Below are 17,874 nucleotides of genomic sequence, written 5' to 3'. Positions count from 1 at the left end.
AAAGACACTGTACATTCTAAGTAGAAGTACAGTGACACAAATGAGGAAAAATATAGATTGTAAGGTAGGTTTTCTTTTAGTTTATTACTCAGATAAAACAGTTACAGTTCCTTCTGAAGTTGGCCCATTTAAATATAGACTAATTCTTATAGAACATGTTTATTTTATTTTATTTTATATTTTTACTGGGAAGGGGAAAGGATGGGGATGGATAAGATCAAAGTATATGATACACTTCAAGGAGAGTGTCTTCATGAAACATTCTCCAATGTATGGAAGATGATTATACGCCAATAAATACTTTGAATTTTTAAACTTCAAGATAATTTTAATTTTTCAAGGAGGTTCTGTGGTTTTACTCATTTCTCCTAAGGATGGCATCTTCCCAGACCCTAGGTTGTCTTCAAGTGTTAGCATTTTATTCATGCATGGGTGTGTGATGTGTGTGTATGTGTGTGTGTGTGTTCATGTGGTATGTATGTGCATGTGGGATATGTGTGTGTGTGCATGTGGTGTATGTGTGTGTTCCATGCCTTTCAGTTTTACCACATGTGTAGACTCAGGTGGCCAGGCACAATACCCTTTGAAACACTTTCTGACTGTTTCGTTCCATCTCGGCTCTGGAAGACAGCCATCTGTGTGTCTTAGATCCTTCTGGAACCAGGCTCTGCTTCATGGCCACAGGAACTAACCCACCTCTTTGAATTTTACAGCCCTCTGTTGTGAACTCTGCTGGTGAGAGCTTCGTGTTCCCTTTGCTTTCCGCAGCACCCTCTCCCCTCCCAAGAAAAGATGTAAACATACATGGACATTCCTGCCCCATTCACGAGACTCCTAAAGACACCAGGGAGAATAGATGGATGCAGACACTAACCTGAAAACTGCCCCCCCCCCAAAGTGCAGCCTTTAAACTTGGCTTAGTTAAATATTTTTTAAGTCTATTTAAACTCCAGTTATGAGTTACAGTGCTCCGAGCACAAAGAGTGGACCTCATGATTTCTTTGCCAGGCAAAATTAGCCCCGCATCTGTGCCTTCTATTCAGGACACAGTGAGTGAGGCCGGTGGAAACTCAATGCTCCCAGGCTCACAACCTGCTTGAGAGAGAGGGATTTTCAGACAACCTCAGTAAAGGACATGTCAAGTGATCTTAGAAAGCCAGTCCAGCCTCTCCAGCCACCACACCAGCCAGATGGGAGGCAGGGAAATGCTACTGAGCTTTGGGGGGATGGCTCCCACCAGCAGCTCTTACTGTAGGGGGTTCTGTAAAACCATCTCATTTGTACCTCAACTATTCAGTTGGGTCTACTCAACAAACAAAAGCTCCGCTGGGATTGTGCATTTCCGTTCCTCCCCGGGGGTGAGGGGGGCGAGTTTTATTTTGAGACTAACTAACACCCCGGATGCAGCAAACACCTCCATGAAGCAAGCTTCCAGGGGAGAGGAGAGGCTGACGTGGGCTGGGAGGTGAGGGAGACAGGGACTCCGTCCACTGGAACCAAACATGCTCAAAAGGAAAGAAAAAAAGGAAAGGAAAGTACAGTCTCGTTGGAGAGGAAAACCTGTGGAAAAGCCGTGCAGAGTCAGCAGAACGGGAGACGATGCCGCCTTCAACTATGACCAAGACGGCAGAATAAATAGTGGATAAGAAATGGGTGCCTTTCTCTGTTCTGGACCAGGTGACAGCGACCCTGCTCAGAGGGCTCCTACGTCTCACAAACACACTGGACCCCTTCTGAGGCTTCTTTCAGTTATCTGAGTCCTGCTGGCTGGGAAGAACCCTGGTTCTTAGTCTAATTGAGGTTTTGAACACCCAGCCAAGGGAGAACAGGATAAACTTTAATATAAGCTGGACTTCATGGACCAGGCCCTGTTTCTCTCCACAGTCAAGGACGATCTAAGCTTTGTGTCGCTAGTGAAAATATGTCACAATAGACATTAAAAGTATACACAGTTCACTGAAATGTCTAGTTTCCTCTCCCTCCAGGTCTATAATTAATGTTCCTTGGAAATGTTACAGAGAAATAACCAATTATAATTAGCAACATTTCTAGGAGATTAAAGTAATTACAATTGTATTTATGCTCCTTAAGAGGGATGAGTTAAGAATAAGAACATAAAGGTGCTCCTTAACACGACCCTCATAAATCAGACCAAGGCAGGTCCAGCATCAGTGAGTGCATCAAATGTGGACACATTCCCTTGGAAAGAGTCCTCTTTGTGGCCAGACACCAGTTAACCCGACTAGCCATTGTATTTGATTATTTGAAAGTAAACAGGCCTGCATCTTGCTTTCCAACCAAATGTGTTATCCGATAGTTTAATGCCTTTTTGTCCAAATAAGCTCTTAACATTTTTCATTTGTTTATTACAGATATTGCATTTTTGGATTTTAAAACATATTTGATTGCAAACTGTGATTGGGTCAAAGTTGTTGAAGAGAGCAATTATCTTAAAATGAATTTTAAATGCCCTTACTAACTTCTTGCATCAGGATAGCATCTCCTGGTGTTGGCTTTCAATAATTTTTGGAAGGGCCATCTTAAGGACAGTTCTGTTGACATTTTCCTTAAACAAATTCTATGTGTGTGTATAGAAAAGATGGTGGATTTCATCTGTCCTGGCTTCCTCAGGCGTGTTGTAAACCATGATAGTAAGAGGGGTGAGTGGAACTTAACTAATGGACACTCATAATTTAGGCAGCAAAAAACAGCATTAATGTATTATCCCTCTGTAGCTTCGAGTACTTTGCCAACCCAAACTTTCTTTCCTAGAGAAATACGTGATTGAGACAATTCCCATCTGTTTTTGACAAACACAGGGGAAGATTCCCACAAGTGACTCTGTTAAAAGCTCTTCTTAAAAACTATGAAATGGTCATTATCCCGGGGGTTATTTCATGAAAACAGTTTCGATGACAGACATAAAAGATTCTAAAAGAAAGAAAGAAAAAAAGAAAGAAAGAAAGAAAGAAGGGAGGAAAGAAAGAAAGAGAGTGAAAGAGAAAGGGGAGGAAGAAAGAAAATAAACCCACTGTATGAGAGCAACATTTTGTACCCACAGCAGCAACTTTCAAGATATTATAAAATAATAAAAAACATAAATAGATGTTTGGGACAATGGATAGTCATGCTGATCTTGATTAATCCAAATTCTTTCTGTGTAAAGCAGAGACTTTCATTTAAAAAAAATAAAAACCGCTCAAGGTTTGTGTAAAACTAAGGAAAATTAAGTGGGAAGAATTTTCTACACCACGCTCCCCTCGAAGATGGAAGCAAGGCCTCAGAGAAGCAGAGCCTGCAGTCTTGCCTGGAGCATACTGCCCCTGGGATTGCCTAAGGTTGGGGAAGGTGTCTGATAAGCAGCGGGTGCAGGACGTGCTAAAAGCTCTGCTAGAGAGAACCACCCTGGTTGCAGTGCACTGCTTTGGTGAGGAGCCTTCTTCCAAGGTAAGGCCCTGCTCTCTACACTCACCCCACACTCAGACCTGTTACCCAGCCTGGATCCCCTACCTTGCTTGCCTCTGTGTCTTTCCAAGTTCAAAGATGGTGGTACACTAAACACTCAACTCTAACTACCGATCCACCTGCTTGCCAGCAGCCAGAGACTCCAAGCCGCTATATCCACCCAGGCCTGGGCGCTTGGAGGTTCCATACATCTGGGGCCACAGGGTCTAGTGCATTCCTGGCGCCCAGCGATTTGCTCCTCATAACCGTGAACCTGGAGCCCCAGCGCTGAACAGAAACCTCTCTGCTGCACCACCGGCCGGTATCGCTGTGCGTACTGAGCAGGCTAGGGCTCGAACGCCCTAGCATCCAAAGCCCCCGCGGGCCGGAACTGCGATCAGAAAGAGCCGATTGTCTGCCCCACGCGTGGGCTCCTCGGCCCCACAGAATGAGCCCGAAGCAACAGGTCGGCCACAACCCAGCGGGCATCGCATCTCCTGGCCTCTGCTGGCCTAAGGAAGACGTTTTGACAATCGCTCCCCCCAGGGTCACCCACAGACACCCATCCACCAAGAACGGAAAATGCGACCATTTGTCCAGTAAGTGTATTTGGACCCTGCTGGGGAACCACGGGGGGTTCCGAACTGATACCCCTGGCAAAAGCCCTCGGGCGTGCCCCTGGGGTAGGAGAGTTTTCTCAAGTCCTGCCAACCCTTGCAGGGTGAGGAAGCTCACCCCATCCCTGTGCGGTTGTCTGAGGGACCTCCACGAGGAGAGATGCCCTAGCCCGTCCGCCCACCCACCCGTGCGTCGTGGATGCCGGTCACACGCAGCACCTACCCTGGCGTGCGGCTCCGGAGGTGGGTGGCGCGGCGCTAGTGGGAGGCGGACATGGACCACGCGCCTTCCATGCGCCACACGGAGAAGGCGTAGCTGAGACGCTCGTGAGCCACGTAGCTGCAGCTGGTCATCTTATTGTCCATCTCGTCGCTCTGCAGAACCTGGTAGAGGAAGTCTATGTACCTGGCGGCCAGCTTGAGCGTCTGGATCTTGCTGAGCTTGTCCGAGGGGAGCGTGGGGATGATCTTGCGCAGCGCGGCGAAGGCCTCGTTGAGCGACTGGGTGCGCTGGCGCTCGCGCACGTTGGCCAGGATGCGCTGGCTCTGCAGCTCCTCGAAGGACTGCGCGCTCGGGCTGCCCTTCTTGCCGCGCTTGCCCGGGGTCGGGCTGCCATCTTCACTAGATTTCTTGCTGTAGCGCCGCTTCCGGCCGAAGCGCTTGGGCTGCCGCTCCAGCTCTTCCTCGCTGGTGCCCAGACTGTCCACGGGGGACACCGGCGAGCTGGAGCCCTCCTCCATGGCGCCCGCCCGGCGCGCGTGGGGCTGGGGGGGCGCCGAGCGCACGCCACTGGCCAAGCCCGCGGCCGCGGAGCGCAGGCTCCCGGATCGCTCGCAAAGGCTCTGATTTCGAGGCCGGCTTGTGCAAAACCGAGGTCTCCGGGAGAGGAAGTTATTCTAACTTTTTTGGAAACTCTATCCCGGCTGGGTTGCTAAATAGCTGTCAGGAGCGAGGGCGGCGCGCTGATTGGCCACCGTGGCCAGGGGCAGGACAAGTTCTGGGGCCTTCGCCGGCCGCCCCCGCCCCCCCCCCCCCGGGCGGCACTTTCAGTTTTGTCTCCTCTTTTTTCGGCCCTGACTGTGGCCGGCATCTCCGAGGCCAGGTCCGCGCGCGCAGCCTGCGCTCCTACCCCAGGCGCGGGCCGCTAATCAGCGGTGCTGACCCTTAGGTTCAACGATGCCTGCCTTTGTCTGAGTCTCCTGGAGCAGATTTGGCCCAGCCAGGGTGCAGGGTCTCTGCGAGGGGTGGAGGAGGCGAGTCCAAGCCCAGATGTGCTCCGCTGGACCAAGGACGCAGCTGGGAGCCTCTTGGGGCGCGCACTGAGACCTCGGCGTCTCCAACGCGGTCCTGCCCACTGTGAGTGGAGCTGTGCAGGCAGAGTGCCACGACCCGGAGCAGGGCAGATACTCGCCTGTTGGCAGAGATGTCCACCCCCACGATCTCGCCTCTAGGATCCATAGAGACGCCGCCCCGCTCGGACCAGAATGCGAGTTGGAGATCTTTTTTCAATACTGATTTTCTGGGGTACTTCAGCGTGGACACATTTTCAGAACCTGCCCCCTAAATGCTTTATAGCTTAGGCACCACAGCGAGCCTCTGCGGGAGCGCCCATGTGCCCGCTGTGCCTGCCTACCTGACCTTGCCCTGAGTGCAGGATTCCGGCTTGGGGTTCAACCTCAGTCTCTGTACTCTGTACTCCCGTTTGTGGGCCGGTGGTGGGCCCAGAACACTGCGACTAGGGAGAAGCTGAACCTGTCTGAAGTCCCCTGCCCTGGGCACTGATGAGCAGGGCAGGAGGGCTCAGGATTGCAGAACATTGGGCCAGGCCTTGGTGAACAGACATCACCACCCCAGCCCTTTGCCATCTGGACTCTGAACGCCGAGCGCCAGCCAGCGCTTTTGAAGTGTTTGGGGTCTCTTTGTTCGCCAGGCCGCTCTAGCTGGGGCCTGGAGGTGGTTTACAGCTTCCTTGCCTTTGAACCTATTCCCAGGTGACCCGGGCTCAGCTAGGCCAAGCTTGAGTATGGCTGTCAGAGAAGCCTTGTGATCAAGGGCTGGCTAGGTCTTATTGAAGTTGAACCTGAGGCCAGAGACTGCTCAGCCTCAGCCGCTCCTGGGGGCAGTGGGGAGGGCCCCGCGGGTTGAGACCACTGTCTAGGGAGCTGGAAGGGCTGTGTACGCCACTTCTTGCCCCCTCGCCAAAGGCCTGGGTTCTCCACATTTGGGGACTTGCAACACCCACCACTGGAACAATGCTCTGTGGAGAGCAGGCCCACTCACGGAGAGAGGACTGTCACAGCACTACAGGGAGCCCCTTAAACATTCCCAGGCTTCAGAAGGATAAAGGTCTCTCCTTCAGTCCCAGTGCCCAGTGTCAGGCTGACTTGCCTTCTGGAAAGGCCACATTCTATCTACTGACTCTTTCCTTCATCTTTTAAAAATTCAAGGAGCAAAAGAAAGCACCCAGATCGCGGCTTCCTGCCTGCCTGGGATGGTCTTTCCTGGGACTTCCGGGTGGACGGCATAGGGTGCAGGCATGCTGGGTCGCTTTTATCACCCTGTATCGCTCAGGGTGATGAGTCTCCTGACCTGGACCTCCTTTAAAGTCTGGCTTAAATAAATAAATCAGATGATACTGTCCTCCCTCTATAACCAAGGGTGGTTTTTCCAACAGAAGCCTCTGGTACCCAGCCCAGCCCCCTCCCTCCTTCTTGTGTCTGTGTTTCTCTTTCTCACTGTCTTCTCCTCTCCCCTCCTCCCTTCCTCCACCAGGCAGAGGTCATAGTTGAGAGGGAAAGGAAAACAGCCCAGCCAAGAAGCCTGGTAGGTCTCAAGCTGCCTGGCTCAGTTCAGCCAGAGGATGGGGGCGGGGACATTGCATGGAACATAGGTTGGGGGCTCCCCGTTACATAGGACAGTGGTTCTCAGCCTTCCTAATGCTTCGACCCTTTAATACAGATCCTCGTGTTGTGGTGATCCCCCCACCCCAACTATACAATTATTTCATTGCTACTTCATAACTGTAGTTTCACTACTGTTATGAATAGTAATATAAATATCTGATGTGCAGGGTATCTGATATGTGCACCCCCCTTCCACAGGGGTCAAGACCCACAGGTTGAGAACTGCTGACCTAGGAGCTACTGTTGATTTCGCCTGCGGCCACAGTGGCAGACCAATTCCCAGCCAGCAGCTCACTTAGGTTTTTGCTCTTCTTCAATGTTGATCTTTTCTATTTTAAACACTTTTAACAAATGAAAAGTGTAAGGAGCCTGAGAAAAACTCTTGGCGGTAGAATTTGGAACACCTTCCTCTCTCAGGCGTTGCCTTAGTTGAAACTTAAAAATAAGGCACAGATACACACCTGAGTCTCTCCGATGTTATGAACAGGATGGTGGGAAGGTGGCAAGCAGCCTTCTCTCTTCAGATTTTTTTTTTAAATGAAGCACTGATGAAAAATGAGGCAGTTTGGGAAATAATACTCTGGTTATTGATATCATCTGATTTTTTTCTTTTAAAAACCAAGTCATTAATAAGGCTAATAAAACCAAAGTATTAATAACACAGAAACAAAATGTGTTTGTGTGTGGGTATCCACCAGACCACCCAGGCTCACTCAGACGTGTGTGAAATATCACGCAATAAGGGTCCATGGGCACACATGCAGTTCTTGGTATATTTATTCACTATCGATGTGGAAAATCGTGTCAACGCTTCTCTTCGTGTATGTAAAAATGTGTGCTTTGTTTCATAGGACTTCGATTTATTAAATAAAAATATGACCCAGAGTTCTGAAAACTTCTTCTATTGCCTGCTCTCTTTCAGCCAATGAGTAGGACCAGGCACTCAGTTTTCACAGTGTACTTCATGGCTGCTGGCCGGGTGTTGGCAACATTGTTGATACTGTCAACTAGGGATGGACTTCGATGCTGGGATACCATCAGACAGCTCTTGAGCTTTATTAGGGATAATAAAATGTGTGCTTTATACTCAGGAAATGCTGGGTTTTTGTTTTTTTTCACATTCCCCACAAGTTATATATAAAGAGCAATAGACGTATAGATTTCAATGCTACTGCACGCTACAGGTAGAGTGAGGATACCTGCGGGCCCCTGCAGACTTAGCTAAGCTGTGAGATGTGAGATCAGATATTTAACAGAGCTCCTGTGGGTATGAGCAGGGGAACTGGTGGCTTGTTACCTTCTTTTGAGTTGAGAGGGGCAAAGAAGCTTAAGCAGGTGACAAAAGCTAGTATTTGCGCAAAAGCAGGATCGGTGGCATTTGTCAAGAGGCCGAAGATGCCTTCTTGGTTCTTTCTATACCTTTGTTCCTGGCAGGCACTTGCCAGTGACTTGCACAACAGGAAATCGTGGGTGCCTTCCTTTTTGAATCACTGTTAGACAGAGTGGGCATTGAGTGTGGCACTTCGTCTACAGGAGCCCTAATTCCAGAGGTGAGCTCTTGAGAAGTATGTCAAGCTGATAGCTTCATCTCTGTAAACCGCAGGAGCCTTTAGAATTGCTTTGCCTCGGGTTAGAGCTGTTTGCTTATTAACAATGCTGTGTCACGGTTGGTGCCCTTCCTAGCTGGATTTTCATCATCTAGAACCTTCCCAGAGTGAACATCTGCCAGGCCAGAGAGCTCATTGGCTTCTCACCCTAGAAATCCCAGGTTGAAGGAAGTCCCACGGTGAATGACTGATTCCTACTGAGGAGCTAGAAAGTTCCAGAAAGCGCCCTAGCCAATCCCCTGCCTCCATTACAACAGCCACTGAAGATGGAGTCCAAAAGACAATCTCCAGCCTCCGTCACAGCAGCTGCTGAGGATAGAGTCATGTCCACGCTACAGACTGTAGATAGATAGGAGGGAGTCTGCTTTTAGAACTCCTTCAAGTGGCTGTGTGCTGCGACCTGAAGGGAAGGACGCTTTCACTGTGTATGCAGTGGTAACAGGAATTGAGTCCAGCGTCAGGGTGGAAACATCCCCATCCTCCCTTCCATTGTCCCGTTTCTTCTTGGCTTGACACGGCCTTGCCTTGTGGAATTTAGAATTATCTAAGACACAAGCCTCTGGCAACATCGGCAGACATTTCCAGAAAGGTTTAACTGAAGAGAGAAGGTCTACTTTGATGTCGGCAGCCCCTTTCCATGGGCCAGCGGCTGAGACTCTTGAAAAGGAGAAAGCAAGCCGAGCACAATTTCTCTCTCTGCCTCCTGACTGTAACCACCCAGCTGCCACGCCTTCCTCTGCTGAGCCAACATAAGCCCCTCTTCCTTTAAGTTGCATTTTGCCAGGCATTCTGTCAGATGGATAAGAACGACAGCTAAGATACTTCTCAGCATTCAGTGATAAAAATCACCACTGTTTCTATGTCAGCTTTCATCTCACATCTTTGGGAGTCAAGATTTCCAGAGACACGAAAAGCAGATGTTCATATTTAATGTGAAGAGATAAGTCAGTGATTATGCCGAGTTCAGTGGAATTGGGGCTCATGCTTATTTTACTAACAATGGGCATCCTGGTCCTGACCCCTGGAAAAAGACCCGAGATCATTGAACTTTCTGGCATCTGTTGGAGTGAACCATTCATTGGTCAAGGTCTGGGGCCAAACTGTGCTGTGTGAGACTAGAGCATCAATCAACAGGACTCTGCCCTAGACTACTTGGTCATGTTAAAAGGAGATGTGGTGGTCTGAATACAAATGATCCCCATAAGCCCACAGAGGGAGTGACACTATTAGGAAGTTTGGCCTTTTGGAGTAGGTATGGCCTTTTTGGAGGAGGTGTGACCGTTTGGAGTGGGTGTGGCCTTTTGGAGGAGGTGTGGCCTTTTGGGGAGGTGCGGCCTTTTGGAGGGGGTGTGGCCTTTTGGAGGGGTGTGGCCTTTTGGGGAGGTGTGGCCTTTTGGAGGGGTGTGGCCTTTTGGAGGAGGTGTGGCCTTTTGGGGGAGGTGTGGCCTTTTGGAGGAGGTGTGGCCTTTTGGAGGAGGCGTGTCACTAAGGACAGGCTTTGTGTTTTCAGATGCTCTTACTAGGCCTAGCGGCTCATGCTCTCTTCCTGATGCCTTCAGATCCTGGAGCGGAACTCTCAACCATTTCCATAGCACCCTGCCTGCAGGCCACCATGCTTGCCACCATGATGACAATGGACTAAACCTCTGAGACTGTCAGCCAGCCCCAGTTAAATGTTTTCCTTTGTAAGAGTTGCCTTGGCCATGTCATCTCTTCACAGTCAATGGAAACCCTAACTAAGATAGGAGAAGAACCTCAGCATGATTCTACAGGTCAGAGCAGGGCAGGATGGACAGACAGACTTAGAATAACTGCCATGGATCAGTTACATACATCAGATACATCAAACCCATAAGTCGTAACGTCAGTCAAACAAGTCCTAATGGTCACCATTGGCCATGCTAGGAAGTTGGCTCACAGCCCTGGGGACCTGTGAATAAAGGGGAGACACAAGCGTGTAGCCCAGATTTTCTTACCTAGCATGCTTCAACATCATGGAGGAGCTGCTAGGGAAAAAAAATGGCTCATTCTAAGAAGGGTCTTCAATGGGTGAGGACCCCAGCGTGGTGGGCTCACGCTAGTACCATTCTGCAGAGCTCTAGTGGGAGAATGGGCATGGAGATTTAAGGCAGAGTGGAAGTAGCCCACCCCATGAGGATTTATAGACCAGTTCTCCCTATGCTGGATTGTGGGGCGCCGGTTCCAGGAAGCCCACGGTGAATGTGGATGGGTATAGTGGTATCACATGCTGCTGTTGGCTCTGCCTCCTCTGCTCAGCTTCCAAAGGACACCTTGCACCTTTGACCGCAATGGGTAAGACCATCCACATCTGGAACCATACCCATACCTAAGGGGTACCCATACCCCTGCACTGGAAGGTCACCTGTGGTAGGAGCGCAGGCCTGGTGCCCTTGGTTAATCAAAGGGTAACCTGGATCTGCTTAGCAGAGAAGGAATTTGTTAACTTATTTATGTGGGTGTCTTGGCCTCGTTCTCGATTCAGGCTTGGCTACGTCCAGAAGACCTAACGACTATGCCTATCTCTCCCGTCTCTCCTTCCCCTCCTCTCAGCTCTGCTTGCCTCCTTGTGGGATCTCACATCTAATGTGAGTGGTCTGACCCTCCAAGCTGAGACCTGGCTGGCTACACTTCAGGAATAAGGGCTGCAGCTGCTTCCATAAAGCACAGACAGGAGGGCAGAGTGGTATCCTGCTGGCAAGGGGGTCCTCAGGAAGAGATGCTGGGCTGGTGAAGAGTGTATGGAGGTTTGGGAACCGCATTGAGAGAGCTGGGCAAGGCTCTTGAGGCTCTCATAGTACCAGAAACGGAGCTTAGATTTCCCGATTGTGTCAGTGGTAAGCGAAGAGGTGCTCCAAGGAAGTGATGGCCAGAGTTGATTTGGTCTTGAAGACAGCTGCCAACGGGAAAGCTATTGTAGAAGGCAGCCAAGGGTTGTGTACGCTCGTGTGTGGGAGGGGGAGAGGAAAGCGTGTGCCTATGTGCTTATGCACGTGCATATGTGGGACCACACACACGCATGTGTTGGAGGGGGAGCATGTATCTGCAGGTATGTGCACCTATGTGTATTTGCATGGTGTGTGGAAGGCAAGCTTTCAGAAAGGGACGCTCAGGGATTAACTTCCCCTGGTGTGACAAGAATGCCTGAAGCTTGACTTGGTTTAGAGTGAGGCCCATATTGACATAACACAGGATATCAACAGTGTCTTTGTGATTTTCTTTAGCCAGGGCAAGAAGGTACACGACTCGCATGTTGCTTTACCATGTAAGACAGCAAATTGATGAGACCTGGCTACAGCACTAGCTACAAAGAAGGTCAGGCAAAAGACGGGAGAGTGGGATCACAAGAGACTAGAGTCCGCCTCTGCTATTGCCAGGGACAGCCTTGGATTAACCCTTTCAGTGCCAGGGACTCAGTCTCCCCCTGTGAATGAGCAGCCTATTATGGATAACCAGTTTCACTCAGTGTGACGGCAATCTTTACTTTCAAAGATGAAAACTTCTGTTGGGGACCCCAGCAGGTATTGGGGAAACACAGAGTATGACCCTCTTTTCTAGGTCTGAATAAGTGCAGGGGGACTTAAGTGGCCACACATGCCCGACCCTCATAAAGTCCTGCTCCAAGGTGGCCTGACCATAAACGTTCCTGAAAGGTCATTTGAATTCATTGTGCCCTATATTTTATAATTACAAATTATGGCCTCTCTTCCCCATGACAATTTTGAGCTTTAGCAGACCTTAAATTATAACTTTATATGTGTTTCAAAACAGTCTTCAGAAAACTCTAAATTCACGAGTTGAAATGTGACTTAAGCTGCTCTCACTGCTTACCTGACACGTTTAATGCCATGAGCTTAGAATTACATGTGTGTGTTAAAATTCTGACTGCATCCCAAGTGTTAAAAACACACCAACGACATCTGCCGGGGAACTGTCCTAAGCATGTGGCAAGTTCCTCTTTTATAGAGGTCGCCAGAGCAGCGAAGCATGTGGTACAGGCCTCCCCAGAGAGACAGAGAAAGAGACATGACTTTGGCTAAAGCGCATATGTGTGTCTGTAGGCACATGCAATTGTATGTTTGCTTGTGTTTGTTTTTTGCGTGTACGTGTGTGCTTATGTGTGCCTTGTGTTTGTGTGTGTTCACATGTGTGTTTCTGTATATGAAGTTCATGTCTGTTTGTGAGTGCATGTGTTTCTGGGAAGAATGTGATGATATTGATCTTTCTTAGATCATACATGTTGGATCCTTTTCACATGTTTATGCATTTGTTATTTTTCTGTGTGTGCCATGGTGTACATGTGGAGGTTGGTTCTTTTCTTCCTCATGTGTATCTGGGGATTGAACTCAGTTCGTCAGATCTGACAGTAAGTGCCTTCACCCAGTGAGCCATCTCATCTGCATGCATCCTATTTCATTTATTTATTTATTTATTTAGCTTTTTTTTTTTTTTCTGGTATTAGGTTTGCAATCACACCTCTGGCCCTCATTCCTAACCTTAGACTACACATGTTTTGTTTTTGTTTTTGTTTTCAAAAAGTTCTAGGAATTCACTTGACTCTCTTCTCCTAATTTATTCTTTTATCTCTCTCACAGAGGAGAAGAACTAATACCAGCACACGGGTACCCAAGCTTCAGCCCATAGTGAGACTCAGGACACTGGGCCTCCTCACACTGGAAGCACACCCTAGGACAGTGAGACCCACCTGCCCCAGACTTCCTTACAACTCTCTATGCCTTCCACCCATGATTTCTCCTCCTTCCTTTTCCAGAAATCTCTCCCATCTAAACTCCAGGACACCTGACCCTGGGCACACTCTTAATTCTGAGTATAAAGTCAAACAGAGGCTGAGAAAATGGCTTAATGGGTAAAGTGAGAGATCCTGGAGTCTAGGTCCCGGGACACACGTAAAGGCCAGCCATGGGAGGGTGAATGTGTAATCCCATTTCCCTGTGCAAAATGGGAGGTAGGGACAGAAGAGTCCTGGAAGCTTTGGAGACAGCTAGCATGGCATGCACAGAGGCAAAGAGACCTGTTCTCAAGCAAGGTGGAACTGGAGAACCAACATCTAACGTTGTCCTGTGACTAGTACCATGACATGCATACACCCACACTAAAGTACACAAACATGGGCACTCTCTCTCTCTCTCTCTCTCTCTCTCTCTCTCTCTCTCTCTTACACACACACACACACACACCAGGAACACTCTTGGATGCCAACTTCGGAAGATGAGAATTCCTTTAATTCTCTGGGCCACACAAGGTGATTTCCCTTCCTCAACATTTCCATCTCTGGTGCTGTCAATGGGCTGGGCTTCCAACCCTCCAACCATTTTGCATTCCTCTGCTAGTACACTGCAGCATCTTAGCACCCTGCCTTATACTAGGGTCAGAGAGGCACAAGACCCACAGAGGCTGAACACATAAGGATGGAAGCATGCACACTAGTGGTTTGTTTTGTTTAAGTGCAAGGAGACCAGAATGCTGGGTGATCATCTATACAGACTCCAGAACTAGTATTTTGGTATATAAGCAAAAGGGAGGGTGCAAGAGCTGGCACCTTCACATAACTTGCTATTTTCTGTATGCTCGAAGTTAAGGAGCATGGTTAGTTCAGTGAAGAGGGATAGAGGGAGGGGAAGAGGAATGTGAGAAGACGAAGGAAGACTGGGAAAGCATTGATCCTATGACATGCCAGCTCAGCTGTCTTAGTTACGGTTCTTTTGCTATGAAGAGACACCATGACCACAGCAACCCTTACAAAGGAAAACACTCAGTTGGGACTTGCTTGCAGGTTCTGAGGTTTAGCCCATTATCATCAGGAGCCTATGAGCCTATGGGAGCTGTTCAAACTCAAGCCACCATAAAGCCTCAGAAGAAAGGGTCAAACCACTTGGCAAAACAGCCAGGCCATTTTGTACTACTGCTCAGCCTCCAGTTGCTACAGAAAATAAATAGCTAATAAAACAGCCAGGTAGAAGAACTGGCATCTCCACACAGTGCTGGTCAGGGAGATGTGCAAGCCACAGCCACGGTGACTGTCAGCTAGGCAGGCCCCCAGTAGCTTAAATACAGAATGACCATGTGACCCCCAAACTCAACTATTGGGTATATACTCACCCAAAAGAATTGAAAATGGTGCTAAACAAAAACTTGTATATTTATTTATGGCCGCACCACTCATAAGCACTGAGCCACAGAAACTACCCACAGACCCAGGATAGACAGACAGACAGGTCAATAAACTGAGCAAAGGAGTGCTGTTTGACCATGCAAAGGAACGAGGGACTGACATGGGCTATGGAGAGAGCAAACTTTGAAAACCTTGCTATGAATGGAGACACAGGAAGCCATATGACTGTATGTATGTATGGAGATAGAGTGGAAGGCCCCAGGTAGACCACAGCTCCACAGGGAGAGAAAACAGGTGATGGGTGCCAAGAGGTGGATGAGGTACTGCTTCAGCCAGGCCTCTCGCCTTCTGCATTTGATGTCACTGGACCATCAGGGCAGCGTGTGGAGTCCAGGAGACACTGGCCTTTCTGGGCACTAACAGCTCCGAAAGCTCCCCTCACAGTATCGCCATATGCAAGACTTGTTGTTGTCTTTATGCTCAAGTATAGGGGAAATGGTCAGTAAAGTGAAAAGGGAGGAGGGGAAGAAGAAGGGAGGAGGAGGAGGAGGAGGAGAGGAGACAAGGAAGAGGGGAGGAAGGGAGGAGGAGACAAGGAGGAGGGGAGGAAGGAAGGAGGAGACAAGGAGGAGGGGAGAAAAGGGAGAGGAAAAGGAGAGGAGATGGGGAAGAGGAGAGGGGAGGAGTGGAGGAGGTGGAGGAGGAGGAGGAGAGAGGAGGGGGGAGGGGGGAGGAGGAGGAGGAGACAGAGGAGACCGGAGGAGACTGTGGATTATCTCAGGGTCCTGAGGTCCTCAGCATGAAGCCTGTACCACCCTACAGACCAGAGCCTGCTTGAACTAAATCCCTGGCCTGCTCTTCACCTTCCTTTATCCTGAAACCCACAGTCCAGGATGCTTTCCTTATGTTATTTGTATTTACTTATTCTGTCTCCGATATCCTATGTTTCTTTAATCTTTATTTGGTTGTTGGTGTTTAGCTTTGGTTAATTGTGAGCTATGGTCACACAAAGCTCTCTCTCTCTCTCTCTCTCTCTCTCTCTCTCTCTCTCTCTCTCTCCCCTTCTTCCCTGTCCTCTCTCCCTCCCCCTCCACCCTCTCAACTCTCTGTCTTTCTCTCCCCTCCCCTTCTTTTCCCTCCCTTGTCTTCCTCTTCTGCTCTGGAAACTAGAAAGGCCGGCGGCTGGCGAGTGTTTGACATTGCCCATGCTCTTAAACACTCTGTCCCTTATGTTACTTACACTGATTCAACTTCAAGTTGAGGGACTCACCCCCACCTCTGAGGTGCCCAACTTCTCACACATTTGTCAGAGGAACTCATCTCCGATTAAAATCCAAACCGCTCACATCCTGGTTCCAGCCACACACACACCCGCCCCCATGTAGTATTAGTTCCCTGGGAGACCTTACCTGCTGGACTTTCTGCCTCTCTTGCCCTCCATCCTCTGTTATGTGCAGTGCGTCCTGTCCCGTCTGCCGTCCAACACATGTCAGCTCCCGCTATGACTCTTGTGACATCTCACCTTCTTGATGGTTCATCTTTTATAGATTCTGGGCACTTCAGAGCCTGTCTACTGAGTGGGTGCTGCTGCGTGTGGCACGGAACGCGTGGGGAACTGGCGGAGACTGTCTACTGTGTAGGTGCTGCTGCATGTGACACGAAACACGTGGGGAACTGGCGGAGCCTGTCTACTATGTAGGTGCTGCTGCATGTGACACGGAATGCGTGGGGAACTGGCAGAGCTGGTACTTCTGACAGACAGGCTGTTGGTGTGTAAGTTGACTTGATCTCCTGAGGGTCACCTGGAGCTCTCATGAGCCCAAATAAAGTCTTCCTTAAATCGCTTCTGTCCTGTATTTTGTCTTATAGATGAGAAAAGTACCACAACCTGGGAGAATGAGAATGGCCCCCGTAGGTTCAAATGTTTGAATGCTTGGGCCCCAGTTAGTAGAACTGTTTGAGAAGGATTAGAAGGTGTGGCCTTGTTGTAGGAGGTGTGGCCTTGTGGTGGGAGGTGTGGCCTTGGAGAAGATGTGTTCCTGGGTATAGGCTTTGAGGTTTCTTTCTTCCTCTCTTTCTTTCTCTCTCTCTCTCTCTTTCTTTTTTTAAAAATGTACATACTGTAGCTGTACAGATAGTTGTGAGCCTTCATCTGGTTGTTGGGAATTTACTTTTAGGATAGGACCTCTTCTGTTCACTCAGGTAGACCGTGCTCGTCGCTCCTTTCTCCCCGCTTGCTCCGGCCCAAAGATTTATTCATTATTATAAATAAGTACACTGTACCTCTTCAGACACACCAGAAGAGGGCATCAGATCTCATCATGGGTGGTTGTGAGCCACCACGTGGTTGCTGGGATTTGAACTCAGGACCTCTGGAAGAGCAGTCGGTGCTCTTACACGCTGAGCCATCTCACCAGCCCAGCTTTGAGGTTTCAAAAGTCCCACTCCAGGCCTAGTTTTTCTTTCTCTGCCTGCCACCGGTGAGGTTGTAAGCTCTTAGCTATGTCTCTATCACCACTCCTGCATGCTGCCATGATACCAATGAACTAACCCTCCCAAAGTAAGCAAGTCTTTATGTTTTCTTCTATAGGTTGCCTTGGCCATGGTGGGTCCTTACAGCCACAGAACAGTAACTAAGACACACACCTTGCCTGTTCTGGCTGTTAGGTGGTGTGGCTGCCTGGACCTGCAGCCACTTCCTTCTCATCTCTACCTTAGATCCCACATCACCTTTGTTCCTGTGCTGTCTCCTCTGCATCCCCATCAGGGCAGTGGCTATCAGATTTTCTTGTACCCACCTCAGTAACTCCTATGATCCACTCACTTGAGGATCTTCAGTTACATGATATCTGCAACAACATTTTTTTTCCAGATAAAGTAAGTAGGGATTAGGATGCGGATGTGCTTTTCGGGGACTCAGCATCCAACCCCAAACACCTAGACTTAGCAACTTCAGGTTCTACTACGGATTGATGTGCTTTCTGCCCCTTGCTTCTTCTGCTTTTCCGAAGAACTAACCCATGTCCCACTATACTCCTCCAGAAGACTCTACTTCTAGGTAACTAGACTCCCCTGATAGCCTTGCGTCATCAATGGACAATCTTGAAGATTTTAGGACTTCTTTTCCCAGCCACTGCTCCTTGAGGTAACA

The 17,874-nt window shown here is 49.1% G+C and overlaps 2 protein-coding genes across 2 annotated transcripts in view; one reads left to right on the top strand and one right to left on the bottom strand.

Annotated features, from left to right (window-relative positions):
• The window catches only part of Twist2 (twist family bHLH transcription factor 2), a 48,295-nt gene extending 43,322 nt beyond the window's left edge, over nucleotides 1-4,973 (bottom strand). Inside the window, exon 1 of the mRNA XM_031368450.1 lies at nucleotides 4,285-4,973. Within this exon, the coding sequence (XP_031224310.1) occupies nucleotides 4,320-4,802 (483 nt within the window). The 5' untranslated portion in view covers nucleotides 4,803-4,973 and the 3' untranslated portion in view covers nucleotides 4,285-4,319. The remainder of the gene's footprint in view (nucleotides 1-4,284) is intronic.
• The window catches only part of Per2 (period circadian regulator 2), a 750,618-nt gene that overhangs the window by 356,540 nt on the left and 376,204 nt on the right, over nucleotides 1-17,874 (top strand). The window lies entirely within an intron of this gene.

The sequence above is a fragment of the Mastomys coucha genome, unplaced genomic scaffold, assembly GCF_008632895.1.
Source record: "Mastomys coucha isolate ucsf_1 unplaced genomic scaffold, UCSF_Mcou_1 pScaffold14, whole genome shotgun sequence".
NCBI lineage: Eukaryota > Metazoa > Chordata > Mammalia > Rodentia > Muridae > Mastomys > Mastomys coucha.
Note: the sequence above shows the minus strand (reverse complement) of the source record. Positions and strands in the feature narration are given on the sequence as shown.